General features: G+C 44.2%; 1 protein-coding gene across 1 annotated transcript; it reads left to right on the top strand.

Annotated features, from left to right (window-relative positions):
- The first annotated feature begins 4,789 nt into the window (after window positions 1-4,789).
- Window positions 4,790-10,856, top strand: LOC121309992. Its single transcript, XM_041243182.1, has one exon. The coding sequence runs from the start codon at window positions 7,360-7,362 to the stop codon at window positions 9,175-9,177; it is 1,818 nt and encodes a 605-aa protein (XP_041099116.1). The 5' UTR covers window positions 4,790-7,359; the 3' UTR covers window positions 9,178-10,856.
- The last annotated feature ends 6,651 nt before the right edge of the window (window positions 10,857-17,507 follow it).

The raw sequence follows: 17,507 nt of genomic DNA on the forward strand, positions 1-17,507 counted from the left end.
CAAAATTAAAAACGTTTGACGCTTCTAACATTTAAACTCTAAACGATTTACACCACTACTGTTGTGTGGAGTTTTTAATTGTTTAGTTTGTGAATGTGATGTGTGCATTCCCGCTCCTGCCTGTGCTATGCTGTGGGTCAGCAGGTTGATTGGTGTCCTTTGTGTTGCAGTGCCAGCTGCTCTGCCCTCTGCTGCAGCCCCTGTAGCGTCTTCTGTTTCCCCTGCTGTGATCAGTGTGGCACCGCCCGGAGATGCTGCCAAGAAAACGGTTGTCACGGTCTTCACCAGCAGCCCCGTGGGTGAGTGTAGCCCCTTCACAGGAAGCACTGAAAGTACTGAACCCTTCAGAGCCCAACAGGGATTAAACATTGTTTTAATGTAACATTCAGGGTCCTTTAACCAGAGATTAAGGCCCTCATATTGACCAATCGGGTTGAAGGAAATCTCAAATACATTTCTTAATAGACTTGATCAACTTAGTCTCTTCAGCGTTTTTATAAGCTGCCCCCTCAAAAGCAGTTGGAAACGCATTGATTTTACACCCCAGGGTGTTTCTCTTTATTTTACCACCTTCTCTGGTCTCTCGTTATATTTGTTTCACTGATTCTGTCTACACGTTACACCGATGCAGTGTCTTATTTTGCACTATATGTAACAAGTGGACGTTTTGTCTGATGTTCTTACAAAACAAATACCTAAATATCTCTCTCTCTCTCTGTTTCTCTCTCCTCTTTATTACCTGAGTGGAACTGACACAGCCCTGAATTGCAGCAGTAAATCAGGGGGATCATGTGGTGTGACAGTGGTCCCTGCAACCCTGTCAAGCTGTCTCTGTTTAAATGATCAGGACTTTGCTAAGTGTTGGTGATAGCTCGATAGCAGAGGTGTGATTTTTGCTCCTGCCATGTGGACATTTCAATAATATACCTGAACGATTCTGAAACACAGCTTTGGATGCAGGACCACTGTGTTTCTAACCCTGTGTTGCTAATTGCATTAATGCTGCATGATACCTTTTATAAGGCCCTTCATGAATCGGGGCCATTCTATCTACTATATTCTTATTCGTTCCTTGATCAGGATGCAGAACTTTTAACTGTTCCAAAATATCGGCTGGAGCCGGAGCTTTCTGCTGTTGTGCTCCTCGTTTGTGGAACTTTATTCCGGTTGACATTAGGCAGGTTGAAGTGTGTATAAACCCAAATAATGAATCCCTCTCTCCTGCTCTCAGCTCCCGCCCCTGCTCCTGTGGCCCCCCCTCCTGTGGCTCCCCCTCCTGTGGCTCATCCCATAGTTTCTCCTGCTGTGTCCCCGGTGGTGCAGCCTGCAGGGCAGCAGCTGATCCTGACACAGGGTCCCGGGGGCCTGGGCACCATGGCCATGTCTCAGATGCTGCAGCCCATGCAGATGATGCAGGGAACCGGCGGGGCCAACCAGCCCATCTTCATCACTACCCAGGTAAGAGAACAACCAGCCCGTCTTCATCACTACCCAGGTAAGAGAACAACCAGCCCGTCTTCATCACTACCCAGGTAAGAGAACAACCAGCCCGTCTTCATCACTACCCAGGTAAGAGAACAACCAGCCCGTCTTCATCACTACCCAGGTAAGAGAACAACCAGCCCGTCTTCATCACGTTAGTTTGACTGACACTGTCTCTAATGAGAGCGAATTAGTGTGCCTCTAGACTCTGCCCTTTTTAAGGGCACAGGCAGTCGAATGAGTGTGATTTGGCAGGTCCTGACTTAACATATGCTTGTTGACAAAGCAGGTCACCGATAGGCCGATTCAATCCACGCCCCCTCCTTCCGTTTCTTCTGGAGGGGAGGATTTGTTTTGTTTTCATCCACGATGATTCTGATTGGCTGCCTCGTGTGTTCGTGGAAATTAAAGCATAAAGTGCAGTTTTATTTCGTTATATGTTTTATATGTTCTCTGTAGTCTAGATATGTCTGTCTGGTCTTATGTAAGTTCACCCTGAGATTATTCCTGTAGTTTTCAGTTGCATTAACAACTATTGTGTAAAAATATTAGAATTTGAAATTATAAAGCAATATATGAATGCTAAAATATTTGTACCACTTTTTAAAAAAAAATATATATATTTTTAAGTGTATCGCTTTAAGAATGGACAGGTGTCACATGAATGACAATGATGTTTTGAGTTGTCACTGTGCCTGGCAGAAGTTTCTCCTAGCGGAAATGCTCTTCCATGTGTGGCCATTCCCCAATTGACACATAACGATATATTTTAAGAATGGCCACGTTCTACACGTGTTTTTGCAGGGATAGGATTTTAACACCATATCTGCCAAACTTAAATCAGACAATACAAACGATTATAAACTATTTACACACGATGTTTCTGTCCTGCCACAACACACACACAAACAGATAAACACATACGCATGGATAAATAAACACAAACATACGCAGAATGGAAAATATTAATAAAAAGCATTTCCTTTTTAGTGGAGCACAGTTTCTTTCTTGTTTGCGATGTGCTCAGTTTTCAGTTGGCGTCCTAGTTCAAAATTACTAACCCCTAGCTACTAATTTCAACCCTTCCCCCAACCCCCCGACCTTTTTTTCTGCCGTTGGTTCCTAGCTTGCTTGTGTTTCATGCCGTTGGAGTATGTAGGTATTTCATTGATAAGAACCCATAGTAGAGTTGCTTCACTTCCTGTGTCTCCTACAGCTCAGCGTCACTTCAGAGAAGGGGGTCTAATGCTGCTCATGCCAATGAGACAATGACGCACACTTGAAACCTTGGCTAGCGCTCTTTCCATTTAAATAAAACCCCCAAAATTAATGGAACCCCCACTTTCTTTCACCGTTTGTTTTTATTTGAAGTCTGTTTGTCTATTGAGCTTATCTGTCTGTGTGTGTATAGATATAGATATATAGATATATCTCTTTTCTTTTTTCTTTGTATTTATTCAGAAATTATTTTCCCAGGACTGCCCCCCTGAGATGCAGCCTCATCTCCTCTGCAGTGGGGGCTCCTCAGCTCCCCAACTGTACAACTGGGTAGGTGGCAGGCAGGCAGGGCATGGAGGCGCTGGAGACACAGCCAGGGAGCATGGGGAGGGATCTGCCATTCCGGCCTTTTTAACACTAGAACCGCCGCGGTTATGCACATACCTAAAACCACAGCTGGCTGTCATCATGACGGTTACATTTTAAACATTAAAATGAAAGGCAGACTATCAGGATACAACTCAAAAGTTTTGTTCAAGCATGTCACGTCAAACATCTGCATCACCGAAACACCATATTTAAATGAACAATTAAACAAAAGTTTATTTTCTGACTTGCCACATATAAAGCACTACTTAAAAAAATGACAAACTATAATAAAATAAACATTACAAAAGAGGCTCGGAGGCACACAGACAGTTCTCGTGAAGCCTGGTCCTGCAGTAGAGGCACACAGACAGTTCTCGTGAAGCCTGGTCCTGTAGTAGAGACACACAGACAGTTCTCCCGAAGCCTGGTCCTGCAGTAGAGACACACAGACAGTTCTCAGTTTCCATGCCGTACTCCCAGGAAGCTGCTCACTCACGATGCTATAGGTCAGGGGTGTCCAATCCTGGTCCTTGTGGGTCGGTGTCCCTCCTGGTTTTTGTTCCAACTGTGCCCTGAATTACTTAATTAGAACAATAATTGGGAACAATTGGTCCAATTTAGGTAATTTAGGACACAGTTGGAACGGAAACCAGGATTGGACACCCGTGCTACAGGTAAACTGCTGCATCCTGATTGCTGCTGCGATGGGTCCCGTGGTTTGACTGGCAGCTTGACCATGTAAGTGAATTTGAATAGGCTGCAGAAATCTGCAGCAGCGTCCTCTGTAGTAGTGTCTTGGAGAACTGCATGTTCCAAACTGAAGATATTTAACAAAAGAAAAGGGGGATCAAGTTGCGCTGGTGTTGGTGAGAGGGTTTAAAACCCTTGCTTAAGCTCCTTTAGCTGTTTGAGTCATTTCGTCTTTGAAGTAAGCTTTAACTCGCTTCTCACCGTTCGCTATCCTTTTTGTAAGAAACTAAAGTGGTTAATTTGGTATACAGCTGTGGCCAAAAGTTTTGCTTCACCCTGTAGAATTTAACCTGCTGAATAATACTTCGTTAACATACTGAATTAGATACCGCTTTGTTTTTTTCCCATATACTTAGTGAAACACGGACAATTGAAAAATGTGACGTTTCAAAATTTAACATGAAATTCTGTGTTACTATTATGGCTTCCAGTAGACTTTTGCTACATCATTTTGTAGTTTCTTTGAGTACATGAACGTAATTTAGATCTTTTATTTAGCATCATGTAGATTTTTTTTTTTTGTGTGTGTGTGTGTTAATCCTACATTTTTGTAGGTGATGCAAAACTTTTAGCCGTAGCTGTGCTTGTAACCCACATCTGGATATATTTTGAGCATTTACCACCTACAGTCTCTGTGGTTATACACCTAAAACAGGCAGTGATTGAATCCAGGGAGCTCCCGGCGCTGGAAGATTCAGTAAGAGATGCAGCCCTGACGGGTGTCTGCCTTGCTCATGAAGGGTGACCCGCGTGTGCTCTTGGTTTCGTTTCCCCTGTGCTTGTGTCCTTGCAGAGGAGTGTGCTTGTTTAACGCTCTGCTGCTTGTGTTTTCATTCCTCTCTGTTCAGGGGTTCCCGGTAAGGAATGGAAGACCTGTACAGAACTCCGCGGCCCCTCTTGGAATCGTGCTGAATGTTCAGCAGGGACAGACAGTGAGGCCAATTACTCTGGTGCCAGGTATGTGTACAGGGAATCCTCTCGCCTGTTTCATTACTTGTGGTTTTAAAGGAGTGCTAACCAAGCATATAAAGAGGAAACGGATTCAAATGCCATTTCAAGTTGACACCAGCTGGTATCAGTTCTCCAAAGAAGCTCAAAGCCAGCAAAATGATGATTCAGTATCAGAGCAACAAAACCTAACCCATTCGGAATGATCAGAAACAGAATACATTAAAATAAAAAATATTTGCCGTGACTTTATTTTGCAAGACATTCAGAAGTGAGTAAATCTCCCTGGTTCCCTATTTGGAGCAGGTGTCTGTGTCGATTACATTAGCAGCAAATGCATGTTTTTAGTTGTATTTCTCAGTGCATCGGTTATTACCTCTTCAGTAATTGGTTTAGATCATTGGTTACTGATTTGAAGCATTAGTGTTTAATCCATGTACTCTTCACCCAGTCCTTTTGAGACGTGCCACTGAAAGGGTCTGAATTTATCACAGCAGCTATCCAACCAGACAAAACATAGTCGTTTTACAAGTTTCTCTCCGTGGTTGCAAACCCCAAGGCTTTTAGGGCTCCTGATTTTCCATTCTGGGAATGGCAAATTCCGTTTCAGAGTGACCCAATTCCGTTTTTACCAGTATATTAAGAACTAACGTAATTTTGAACATAAATAACATTTTGACATTAAATCTGTTGAATTCATGTTTGGGTTTTTTGGGGTTTATTTTAATGTAAGTCCCTGAGATACTGTGTAGTTTTCAGGAAAAAAAATCTTTCTTAAAGCAGTCCACAAGTAACAATGTGCTGTAGGTCAGTCAGCAAATAAAGGTGTTTAAAAAAAAAAAACAGCATCTTGCTGTCATTACAATGTACAGACTAGTCAAACGATGGGCATTATTACAGAAATGTACAATTTTCATAAAATTACAAATTAAATCCAATGTTCAGGACACTATTCTCTCATGTGCAGTTTCATCTGCAACAGCGCAGACTGGTTTGTGCTGTACTTGCTGTAAAGCTGCTTGCATGTGTTTCTCGTATACCCTGGACAGACAGAGCTGCCTTAGTTAGAGCAGGGCTCTTCAACTAGTTTTTTTAATTCAAGGGGGCTAGATCGGAAAAAAGTTAAGAGTAGGCAGGCCAGTGTATTTTACTCTGCACATTTAAGAAGTATAATAAATTTGGTATAACTTAATGTGCACATGTTGAACAAGAGAAACATTTTGCTGTATGAATAGTACTTTAATAACAGAACCGTGTGAGAATTTAACTGAGTATCATTAAACATTTTAAAATGTGTTAATAGTGTAACTTAAGAGATCAGCGCGCCTACTTTTGAGCTTCTACCTGCTCAGCCCTCTGGATACGTATTTTGAAAAGCTCTTTGTTTGGTTTCAGAATGTCTTTTCATATTGGATTCCTTGGTCCACTCATTCACCGTCACGTTTTCAGTTCTTACTAGCTAGACTAGAGAGCCATGTTATAGCAACACGAGTTTAAAAAAAAAAAAAAAAAAAAAAAAAAAGTCATCTGTGAGTATGTAATGTTATTAAGGAGTTGATGATAAATTAGAAGTAAGTTATAAACCCTAAGGTTTCACCTCGACCACCGTGTCGTTTCCTTGTGTTGAGTGAGGGGTTGGGTGAAGGGGTAACAGATTTGTGATAATAGCTAAATAAATGAATACATGAGTTCGATCAAGTTTTTTTAATCGGGGTTGACGATCGGTTTTTTTCAGGCACTTTTCTGTATATACAACTCCAATATTATTCCACAGAATAGAACAGCTAGTTGCTTTTCTAAACAACTCGACTCCCACAGCACACAGGCAGCCCCGCAGCAGAGACACAGTCCATCAGCGTGACACCCTCACAACCACCTGTTTACTCATTACCCAACGATCCAAATAAACGTACAAAAAAGTTTTATAAAAGCGTCATCACTCTGCTTCTGGGTAGTGTAGTTTTCAAAGCAATCCCATTTTTTATGGGAGAATAACAGTGGTAAAAGATGGTTTGCCTAGTTTTTTTTTTTTTTTTTTTTTTAAGTTGCATTTGCAAAGCAGAATTCCATTCCCAAAATGCCACTTCAGTTCCCACTGCCTAATTCTGCGATTCTGTGATCGTGGAAAATCAATAGCCCTACACGAGAAACAAACTACTGCTGTAACTTCTCAATTTTATTTTTCACTGCCAAGAAATTCCCCATGTCTCGTTCGTTCCTTTGAACTTCAGTGATCCCAAAGGAATCTTTCCCACCCAGTTCTCAGGACTGTCTCAGTGTGTTCGGTTCTGCAGGTCGATTCTCTCATGTCCGCACCCCCCCAGAGTAATTTGCCGCTTTTATCCGCTAGATCACAAAAAGAACAGCAAGGCAAAAGAACACGCCGAGGAGGGAAGTTCTGACGGCCACTGCCCCTTAAAGAGGAAGAGACGGAGCAAAACCTTTCAGAGCTGCTGGAAGTCTGACTATGACTGGATTAAGGAGAGCAAGCAGGGATGCCATTTCGCTTACTGCAGAATTTGCTGCCTGGATTTCAGTGTCCAGCACCAAGGCCTGCAGAGCGCAGAGCAGCATGGAGCCGGAGACCAGCATATGGAGAACGCAGAGAGGAGAGAGCTGGAGCTGAATCCGAGGGGGGACCCACCACTCTCATCAAAAACCAAAACGGAAGCTGCCTTCGTAAGCCTGCTCCGGGCTCAGAACATCGCACCTGCCTCCTGGGACCCCCTCCTGAAGTTCCTCCAGAAGCACTGCAGGGAGCCCGGAGTGGTGAAAGAGCTGTGCTGCGACCCCAGTCTGTCCAGATGCATCGCCGAAGACGTGCTGGGACCGCAGTATCAGAGTGCTGTGGTCGCAGAGTGCCGGCGGCTCCCATTTTGCGTTTATCTCGACACAGACTTGGCTGCGGATGGCACTCCGCTCCTCTTTGTGCTGGTTGGGTTTTTTCAGCCGGACTTGGCGAGGAACGTTGTGCGGTTTCTTGACATGCTGAGCTGTTCTCCGGGTTCTGGAGAAGCTTTGATCGACGGCCTCAAAGACACTTTCACCCGGTACAAGATCCCCTCAGCCCAGCTCGTTGCCTTCTACTCACACAGCTCCATCTCAGCAACGGAGGAGACTTTGGTCTTGCAGCAGATTAACCCCAGAGTCCTCAACTTGGGGCACCTCTTCCACCTCGCAGACCTCGCCTGTGCGTCTGGAGTTCGAGCGCTGGAGGCTCCAGTGGAGGAGCTGCTTAGCGATATCCACCTGCATTGGTCCTCCAGCCAGGAGGGGCAGCATAAGCTGCAGCAGCCTTTTCTCTTAGACTTCGAGCTGTCTGAAACATTCACGCTTGCCAACAAAGGATGTCTGAAGGTGACGGCCGCGGTCGAGCGGATGGTGGATATTTGGCCGACTCTCCTTTCTCACTTCCTCTCCCACCAGTCCCGGACGGACAAAACCGAAGTGGTGTGCAGGCGCCTGCAGAGCCAGGAGCTGAGAGTGACGTTCCTGTTCCTGAAGCACGCGCTGGGGCCCCTGGGCGCACTGCACCGGGCTCTGCGCAGCAGAGAGGGAGACCCGGCTGGCATGCAGAAGGCGATCAGCAGCGCGGCGCGGGTTTACGCAGGCAGGCTCCTGCTCCCTGGAGCTGCCATTCTCATACTAAAAGGGAGCAACGATCTGACCGCATTGGACGACCCGAAAAACTACCTGCCCTGGAACGAGGTCGGCACAGGCCCCGAAGTGGAGCTGTACCTCCAAGATCAGCACCTGGAAAACTCTGTGATGGAAAGCCGCATCTTCCACCAGGCTGCCTCGTTCTACTCGGCCGTGTTGAAGGAGATCCTCGGGAGATCTCCTCCGGGGGGCGGCTTTCTGAAGGGCTTGACCGCGGTGCTGGAGCCCCACAAGGTGTCTCGGAGAGACCTGCTGGGCTGGGATGCTCAGCTGGGGGTCTGCGGCACGGAGGAAGGAAGCCACCTGCTGAAGGAGTTTTTCCTTTACCAGAGGTTTGTGGGCTTGCAGCAGACGACACTGACAGAGGCGGCGGCCCGAGACTCCTCCCCCCAGCGGTACTGGAGCCAGGTTTTCAAAGACATGGCAGTGGAAGGCTTGCACCTGCCGCTGTTTGAAAGGCTGGTGCTGTCCCTGCTCTGTCTCCCGCTGTCCCTCCGGGAATCGGAGGGGGTCGTGGGGCGAGTCAGGGAATCGAAGACTGCACTGTGCCACTCTGTGAACCTGCGCACTCTGAAGGCTCTCCTCGCCATCGGAGTGAACGAGGATCGGGAATGCCATGCGGTTCAGCATTCCTCTGAGGTGCTGGAGGCCTGCAGGAAACTGAAAGAGTCGCGCAGCAAAGACCCCGAGGCTGAGGAGCAGCCATCTGCCACAGAACTCCACTTGCCTTGTGACCTGAAGCCTTGCTGAGACGTGTTACTTATGACTGAACTCTGTCCCGTTCCAATAGGCAAGCAGGGAGGCTCATGGCCATCTGCTTCTGCAGTCCAGTTGCACAGATCTCTGTATGATAGCTAATTGTCACTGATACAGTAAATGCAGATAGCCTGGGCGGTGATTCAGTTTCAAAGATCTCTGTATGATAGCTAATTGTCACTGATACAGTAAATGCAGATAGACTGAACAGTGATTCTGAATTTGTGCAACGTTGTTCCGCATTTTTTCTGTTTCTGTTTCTATTTATATGTTGACATTATTGAGCAATAAAATGTGCAAAATCCAGCTCTGTCGTGACAGCTGTCCGCTTCTCAATCTCCACACTCGGGGTCTCCATTCGTAAGCTTTTTGCATCGCATTGTGACCCAAAAAATACTGCTTTAGTTCCTATCTCCACAGCCCCTCAAATACAAACAAACGAATGGGGTTCAGATCAAAAATATTTGTTCAGTTTTTTTTTTTTTACTGAAGACCATGTGCTTGCTTTCACCCCTGTCATGTCATATGCAGTACATACTTGTAAGAACATGCTGGGTGGGTGATGGTGTTTGATTCATTTAAATGTTAATTGCACACTAAACTCTTGACACAAACCAGCACCTCAGTAAAGTCCAAATTCTCTAGTGCACAGCATGAACTGTTTTGTTAATTTAGTACACATTGTTGATGCATTTTATTATTTCATGTACGAGTTGAATCTTACCTACCGTATTCCTTTAGAATTTATGATGCAGCCCATTTTTCCCATCCTCAATTTGAGAATAGATCAAACATCAAATACAGACGCATTTACATACAACCTAAATTACTCAATCCAAGAGCCATTTATACAGAGGAATGCTCCAGTTTGAACGCTACAAACTCGTCTATTAGGCATATTGTACATTGGTAACTCAACATGCCTGGAACAGCAACCAATCTGTCCTAGTCGTCATCCTGAGTTGTTACTGACATCTCCCAGACAATGACTCCCGCTTCTTTGAACATGGCTGTCTATGTCAGTGATGACTGGACAGGGCAGTGACGGTCCTGTTTGTGTACTTGGGCAGTCACATCTTTTGTTGGTGGTTTTGAATACATGCATCACTACACTCGAGTTTAAGACGCAGGCCATTTTTGAAATACAGTAGTAAGTGACCGTTCTAGTGTTGGTCAGGAAATAATTGCTTGTGTTGAAGTAAAAAAAAAAAAAAAAAAAAAAAAAAACACAGCTGGTTAAATATTGTTACAGCTAGAAACGCATTCAGCAACCAGCTTTGTGATCGCTAATCTGCAGTGAGGACATGTGTAATTCACAAGCAAGAAACAAAATAAAGTGTAGACTTCAGAAAAGCCTTCCAATACAGTGGACAGTCTTATTTGTACTAATATGACTTTTAACTGTTCCCCAGCACACCCCACAAGTATGAAACATGAACTCTCCTTTCATAACCCATTATATTCGGACATTTTCCATGCTGGTCAAAAAACAGACTGGGGTTCTGTTGTGGTTGGTTATCCTGGGGTGATCCTTCTGTACAGTTAGCTTGTGGTACTTGCTGGAAGATTTTGCACCATTTTGCAGCTCCTGATCAATGCTTACCAACAAGTTCTAAACAAAACAACCTTATTAAAAGTAAATCAATAAAAACCCTGCCTGTTTTGCTCCCTTGTCATAGCCCCTGGCACACAGTTCTTTAAGCCTGCAGTGGGGGTCCCGCAGGTCCTGTCTCCGATGACCCAGATGAGGCCCAGCGCTCCAGTACCGGTCCGGACTCCCACCAGCACCTTCACCACGGTGATCCCGGCCACTCTGACCATCCGCAGCTCTGCCCCCCAGACGCCAGGGCAGCCCACAGCAACCAGCTCCCAGCACGCCCACAACTCCAAATTAGGTAAGAGGGGGGTGGCTGGGGACGGTGCTGACAATCAGATCTTGCCTGTGGCGCACCTCTGTACGCTGAACGAGAGGAATAGCTGCTTTTATTTTCAACCATGCTATCTGGTACTTCATACAGTAAGTTGAAGAAATGACTGTTTGCAAGCCATGCTTTCAGTTAGTGTTGCACTTCCTTTGTCTGTGGAGGGTGAAACTGGCCTCGCCACCTTTAGAAGCCCTTAACCAACCGTCTGCTTACCCTGTTGAGTGACACTCTTTCAGCCAGTAACGCTCTTTGACCCAGAAGACACTGCTGAGGGGAAGTGACCCAGGAAGTGCAGGGCAGTATAGCTCGCACGTTTTAAATGTGTTGCTGCAGTATGTGCTTCTTTGTAACCTGTGTGCTTTGAGGTCTGTGTAGCCAATATAAGAGCAAGGCGGATATTTTGTTATTTTGTTATTGTGTTAGCAGCGAGCATGGAGTCTTGTAGAAGAAATCAGCAATTTGGAAAAATTATATCACTGACTTTACTGTCTAGTGTAGTATGTGTGTTTTTTAATTAATCCATCTTATCTAAAACGAGAATTAATTTTACTAAATTGAAACACCAGATTTCAAGGTCTTCGGTTAAAAGCAACTTTAAAAAACAAAACAAAAAAAACCCACCTTATTTAACAGTTTACATACAATAAATTGATAAATCTGCTTCCTTCTCACAGGATAAAATGTGCATTTAAGTGCACAAATACATCCATGTGTCTTGAGTGTCGTGTCTGGTCTCAAACTTTTCTGACAGAGTTGTACGCTAAACCAGGCAGTAATAATAGAGAGCTTCTGACCTCTTTCTGAAAACCCCAGTAGCCTGTTTAAGTTTCTCATAGCAAAAGCATCGCAAAGTGTAATAAAGCACCGTGAAAGTATGGTTTAGCATTGTAAAGGACAGAGGTCTGGTAAAGCATAGGAAAACATTGTAAAGCACAGAGGGGTCTGGTAAAGTATAGGGAAGCATTGTAAAGCACAGAGGGGTCTGGTAAAGCATAGGGAAGCATTGTAAAACACAGAGAGGTCTGGTAAAGCATAGGGAAGCATTGTAAAGCACAGAGAGGTATGGTAAAGCATAGGGAAGCATTGTAAAGCACAGAGAGGTATGGTAAAGCACAGGGAAGCATTGTAAAGCACAGAGGGGTCTGGTAAAGCACAGAGAGGTATGGTAAAGCATAGGGAAGCATTGTAAAGCACAGAGGGGTCTGGTAAAGCATAGGGAAGCATTGAAAAAGAATGGTAAAGGAAGGGAAACTGTAAAGCAAATGCATGGAAATACAATGGTGAACTTTTTTTTCTGCGGGAGAGGGTTTCAGCCAGGTGAGCGGTACAAAGCTGCTGGGTGTCTCCTGGCTTGAAAAAGAATGGGGGGAAAAACTGTAAAAAATGCTTTGCAGAAATACAATGGTGAACTTTTTTTTCTGCGGAGAGGGTTTCAGCCAGGTGAGCGGTACAAAGCTGCTGGGTGTCTCCTGGCTTGAGTCTGCTGTTAAGTCTCAGCGCAGCAACAAGTGTGAAACGTCACTGTGTCTGCACACACATGTGTGAACCGGTCACTGTGTCTGCACACACATGTGTGAACCGGTCACTGTGTCTGCACACACATGTGTGAACCGGTCACTGTGTCTGCACACACATGTGTGAACCGGTCCCTGTGTCTGCACACACATGTGTGAACCGGTCACTGTGTCTGCACACACATGTGTGAACTACCTCAGCGGATAACGAGATTGGAAACTCTCTTCACCGCCCCTCCTCACTCTGCAAAACTGTCATTTTGTTAATTGCTTCTCCGGGTCTACAAATGTATGAAATGAATTGAAAGAACACAGTGTTGCTGCTTTTGAAGTCTGTATTCCGGTGCTGTCGATTTTTGAATGACAATATGAAATCAGTTTAGGTTTTCCTCTGCTTTTTGTATAGGCATCAAAACAAACGCCTAGATAATATTCACGATGAAACCAAATCTGCTGTTGCATTCGGCTAAGCACACGCAAGTAATATCCGCTGGATAGAAAGCTCAACTTCACAAATGCATTACTATGATGATGATGATGATGCGGGTCGCTGAAGACACAGTGCACACTCAGTACTAGAAACCCGGTTGTTTTTTTCCCCGCTTGCAGTGAGTATTAATGGACCAACAAGCATGGTGACAAACAGGCGCTTTCTGATGCAGGGGGACAGGCTGCTGGAGATTTCCGAAACAGACGACTCCAGAGGTAAAAGGGTTAAACTCTGCATGCTCCCCTCACTCCTCTACACCTCCATCCCACTGCTGAAGCAATATCCTCGGCACAAGCACAAAACCAGGAATGGGGTCAGAAACTCCAAGCTCTACCCCTCCACCCTGGGATTAGAATCCAGTGTGTTATTTAAATGATCAGGGGTTTCAATCATCAATTGCCTCATCACATCATCAGATGCCTCAGAGACTCCTAAACCTTCAGACAGACCAGTGTCCCGTTCACAGTACCCGTGCAATAAGCGATCATTGAAGTGCCGAAGAGTGATTGTAAATGGTGGTCGCGTGGCTGCAAAGCGTATCATTGAAGTGCCGAAGCGTGATTGTAAATGGTGGTCGCGTGGCTGCAAAGCGTGTTGCTCGTGCATTATTCAGTACCCTGGCCGTGCATTGTTAGTGTGAGCAGGGCATTGCTCCTCCTCCAAAAATAGTTGAAATGCATTTGCTAAAAGAGATTACAAGTACAGCTGTGGCCAAAAGTCCAATCACCCTATTGAATTAACTCATTTTGCTTCATGAAGTCGAATGAAACCTGCTAAATAATGTTAAGTTAACATACTGAGTTGGATGACGTTTTGTAGTTTCTCATTTCCCATAGCTTCCGGTAGACACTTCACAAATCATTTTTTTTTAGTTTATTTGATTTACATGATGTTCAATAAAATATCTAAATTATGTTCATGTAGTGGTGTGTTTTTTTTTTTAGTTTTGTTTTTAATTCTCAATCCTAAAATTGTAGGTGATGCTGAGCTTTTGGCCATAACTGTAGTTTTTGATTTATGAATGAGGCGCAGGTGTCGTCTTCGACGGATATGTGCAACAAGACGCGCCAGCAGTTACCAGGAAAAAGGACTATTGATCTGCAAACTGGCTACTCTTTATTTAGGTGAACTACCCCACTGCCAGCTATCGGCTGCACTCGTACTGCAGAGAAGCCTCTTGACCCCTGTTTATTCCCCCGACAGTTAACGTGTCTAACTTTATGCCAATGAAGAGAGGGGAGCAGAACGCAGATGTTCAGAAGCTGGTGAACCTGGTGAATACAGTCACCCCCCCACCGGCGCAGCCAGTCCTGGCAAACAGCAAGAGCACAGGCACGGGCACCACCAGCACCAGCAGCACTGTCCGGGCCGGGTCCAAACCCATGGAAATCAACGGTAAGGGAGGGGAATAATCAAGCTGCTTTGTTTTGTTTAAATTAGAAACAACTGAGAGACTGTTTTACATAGAGACAGCGGTTCTGAAATGGATCCCCCTCTGTGATCCACAAATGAACGACTGAACCCTGTACTTAAACACTGTTGCAGGGACTGTTGAACATGCTATGTGTAAAACTGCAGAGCTTAGCCTTTTAACGTCATTGCATCGTGATTGCAAATGTGGTTCCGCTCGAGTGGAAATGGATTTCATTTTAGCATGGGGAAATATATCAGTAGGTAGATTCAAAGCACATGTATCAAGGAGCTGCTTTCGCTCATGTGCAGAATGTTTGAACGATGATGCAGTTGAAATACCAACAAAAAAAAAATCAATTCAATGCAAGACATTTTGATCAGGTCTTTCTTTGGTGAGCATTTCAACGTCTGAAGATGCTGAAAGACTTCTGGTCGAAACGTTGGTCATTTGAAGTTTCTCCACGTCGTTCTCATTTCTGAGTGCTTTTAAGGGTCACAGGATTAGTAAAGGGGGTGCTGTTTTATTTACAGTTTTAATGTACTGTTCCCATTGTGTTTTGATACCAGGTGGTCCTGCAGCTGCCACGCCCCCCTCAAAGATGTGCCCTCGCTGTGGGGCACAGTTCCGCATGGTGGCCGCTCTCAGGGGGCACATGTGTGTAAGTAGCAGCTCTGCTCTCACTCCCTGTAATACGGGGATCAGGGATTCTCTTGGCTTGATAGCCGTTCTGTGAGGGCTGGTCTCATGTCCTGAAGTCCCACACACTGTACAACTCCTGCTATTACCTGTACCCTACAGCTGTGGACAAACCTAGAATTGTAGGATTGAGACATACACTGAACAAAAATATAAACGCAACATGCAACAATTTGAAAGATTTTACTGTTACGGTTCATATAAGGAATTGCGTCAATTGAAATAAATTCATTAGGCCCTAATCTATGGATTTCACATGACTGGGAATACAGATATGCATCTGTTGGTCACAGATACCTTAAAAAAAAAAAAAAAAAAAAAAAAAGGAGATGTCGCGCTGCATAAGGCAAATGGTGTTCACACCAGATACTGACTGGTTTTCTGATCCACAAATTTATGCAGAAAATTTGAGAGAAATAAGCTTTTTGTGCATATGGAAAATTTCTGGGATCTTATTTCAGCTCATGAAACATGAGACCAACCCTTCACATGTTGCGTTTATATTTTTGTTCAGTGTAATAAAAATAAACTACGTGAACAGCATTGTAGATCCTTTTTATTTGAATATGTAGTCAAAGAAACTACAAAATGATATTGCAAAAGCCTACTGAAAGCCATAATAGTAGTACAGTATTTCATATTGGATTTCGAAATGTCATTTTTCAGTTTGTCAGTTTTTTGTTAAGTATATGGAAAACTACAAAGCGGTATGTAATTCAATATGTTAACATAACATTATTCAGCAGGTTTCATTCGACTATGAAGCAAAATTTGTTAATTCTATAGGATGAGGCAAAACCTTCAACCTGTACTGTACAGTGACAGTTAAAGATGAGAATTCATCAAGTTGCAGTAAGTCCAGGTTAAGAATATTTCATTTTTTGGACTTTGCAGCCACTGGCAGGATAGTGGAGTACAGCGCTCACATTTTTATAGTGCTTTCTGTCTGGCACACTGAAAACATTGTGAAATATTAAGAGCAGTGAATTATAGTGCTGGGCTATTTACTGTTGACACAAACGTTTGTGAATCGAGAGATAGATTGGAGCACTGCTGTAAAGCTGAGGAAACACAAAGCCACTTGGAACTTGGTTTCAGAAGACTACGCCACTCGCTACACGGCGCGACACACCATGGGAGACTTGAGGGTTGATACAGCAAAGCTGCTTCAAACTAGGTCTCACGGAACCAGGTTTCAAACCACTTTCTGAAAAGTGGCTTCATGTTTCCTCAGATAAGGCATAACTAAGTGTAGAAGTAGGTCTTCTGTGTGGTAGCTTGGGTTTCTTTTAAATTTTACTGTGTTTTTGTTGTTTACACATTTACAGCGCCTATAGAAAGTCTACACCCCCTTGAACTTTTTTCTCATTTTGTTGTGTCAGTGCCTCAGAGTTTCATGCATTTTAAATGATGATTTTTCCACTTATCTACACACCATACGCCACATTAAGGGGAAAAAAAGTTTTTTTATTGAGAAAAAAATTATATATTAAATACAAAACTGAAAGATCATAATTGGATAAGTCTCCACCCCCCTGAGTTAATACTTGGTGGAAGCACCTTTGGCAGCAATTACAGCTGTGAGTCTGTTGGGATAGGTCTCTACCAGCTTTCCACACCTAGATTTGGCAATATTTGACCATTCTTCTTTACAAAACTGTTCAAGCTCTGTCAAGCTCCTTGGGGAGCGTTGATGGACAGCAATCTTCAAGTCATGCCACAAATTTTCGATTGGATTTAGGTCGGGGCTCTGACTGGGCCACTGAAGGACATTTACCTTTTTGTTCCTTAGCCACTCCAGTGTAGCTTTGACTGTGTGCTTTGGGTCGTTGTCATGCTGAAAGGTGAACTTCCCTCCCAGTTTCAGCTTTCTTGCAGAGGGCAGCAGGTTTTTCTCATGGACTTCTCTGTACTTTGCTCCATTCATTTTCCCTTCTATCCTGACAAGTGCCCCAGTCCCTGCCGATGAGAAACATCCCCATAACATGATGCTGTCACCACCATGCTTCACAGTAGGGATGGTGTTCTTTGGGTGATGTGTTGGGTTTGCACCAAACATAACGCTTTGCATTTAGGCCAAAGAGTTCCATTTTAGTTTAGTCAGACCACAAAACTTTTTGCCACATGTTCACAGAATCTCCTGAGTGTTTTTTTGCATACTTCTAACGTGATTCAAGGTGGGCTTTCTTGAGTAATGGCTTCTTTCTTGCCACCGTCACATACAGGCCAGATTTGTGGAGTGCTTGGGATATTGTTGTCACATGTACACTTTGACCAGTCTTGGC

This window comes from Polyodon spathula, unplaced genomic scaffold (genome assembly GCF_017654505.1).
Source record: "Polyodon spathula isolate WHYD16114869_AA unplaced genomic scaffold, ASM1765450v1 scaffolds_1609, whole genome shotgun sequence".
In the NCBI taxonomy this organism is placed as follows: Eukaryota; Metazoa; Chordata; class Actinopteri; order Acipenseriformes; family Polyodontidae; genus Polyodon; species Polyodon spathula.

Excerpts from the sequence above, each read along its gene's own strand:
- LOC121309992 (XM_041243182.1), top strand. The coding sequence starts at position 7,360 with ATGGAGAACGCAGAGAGGAGAGAGCTGGAGCTGAATCCGAGGGGGGAC.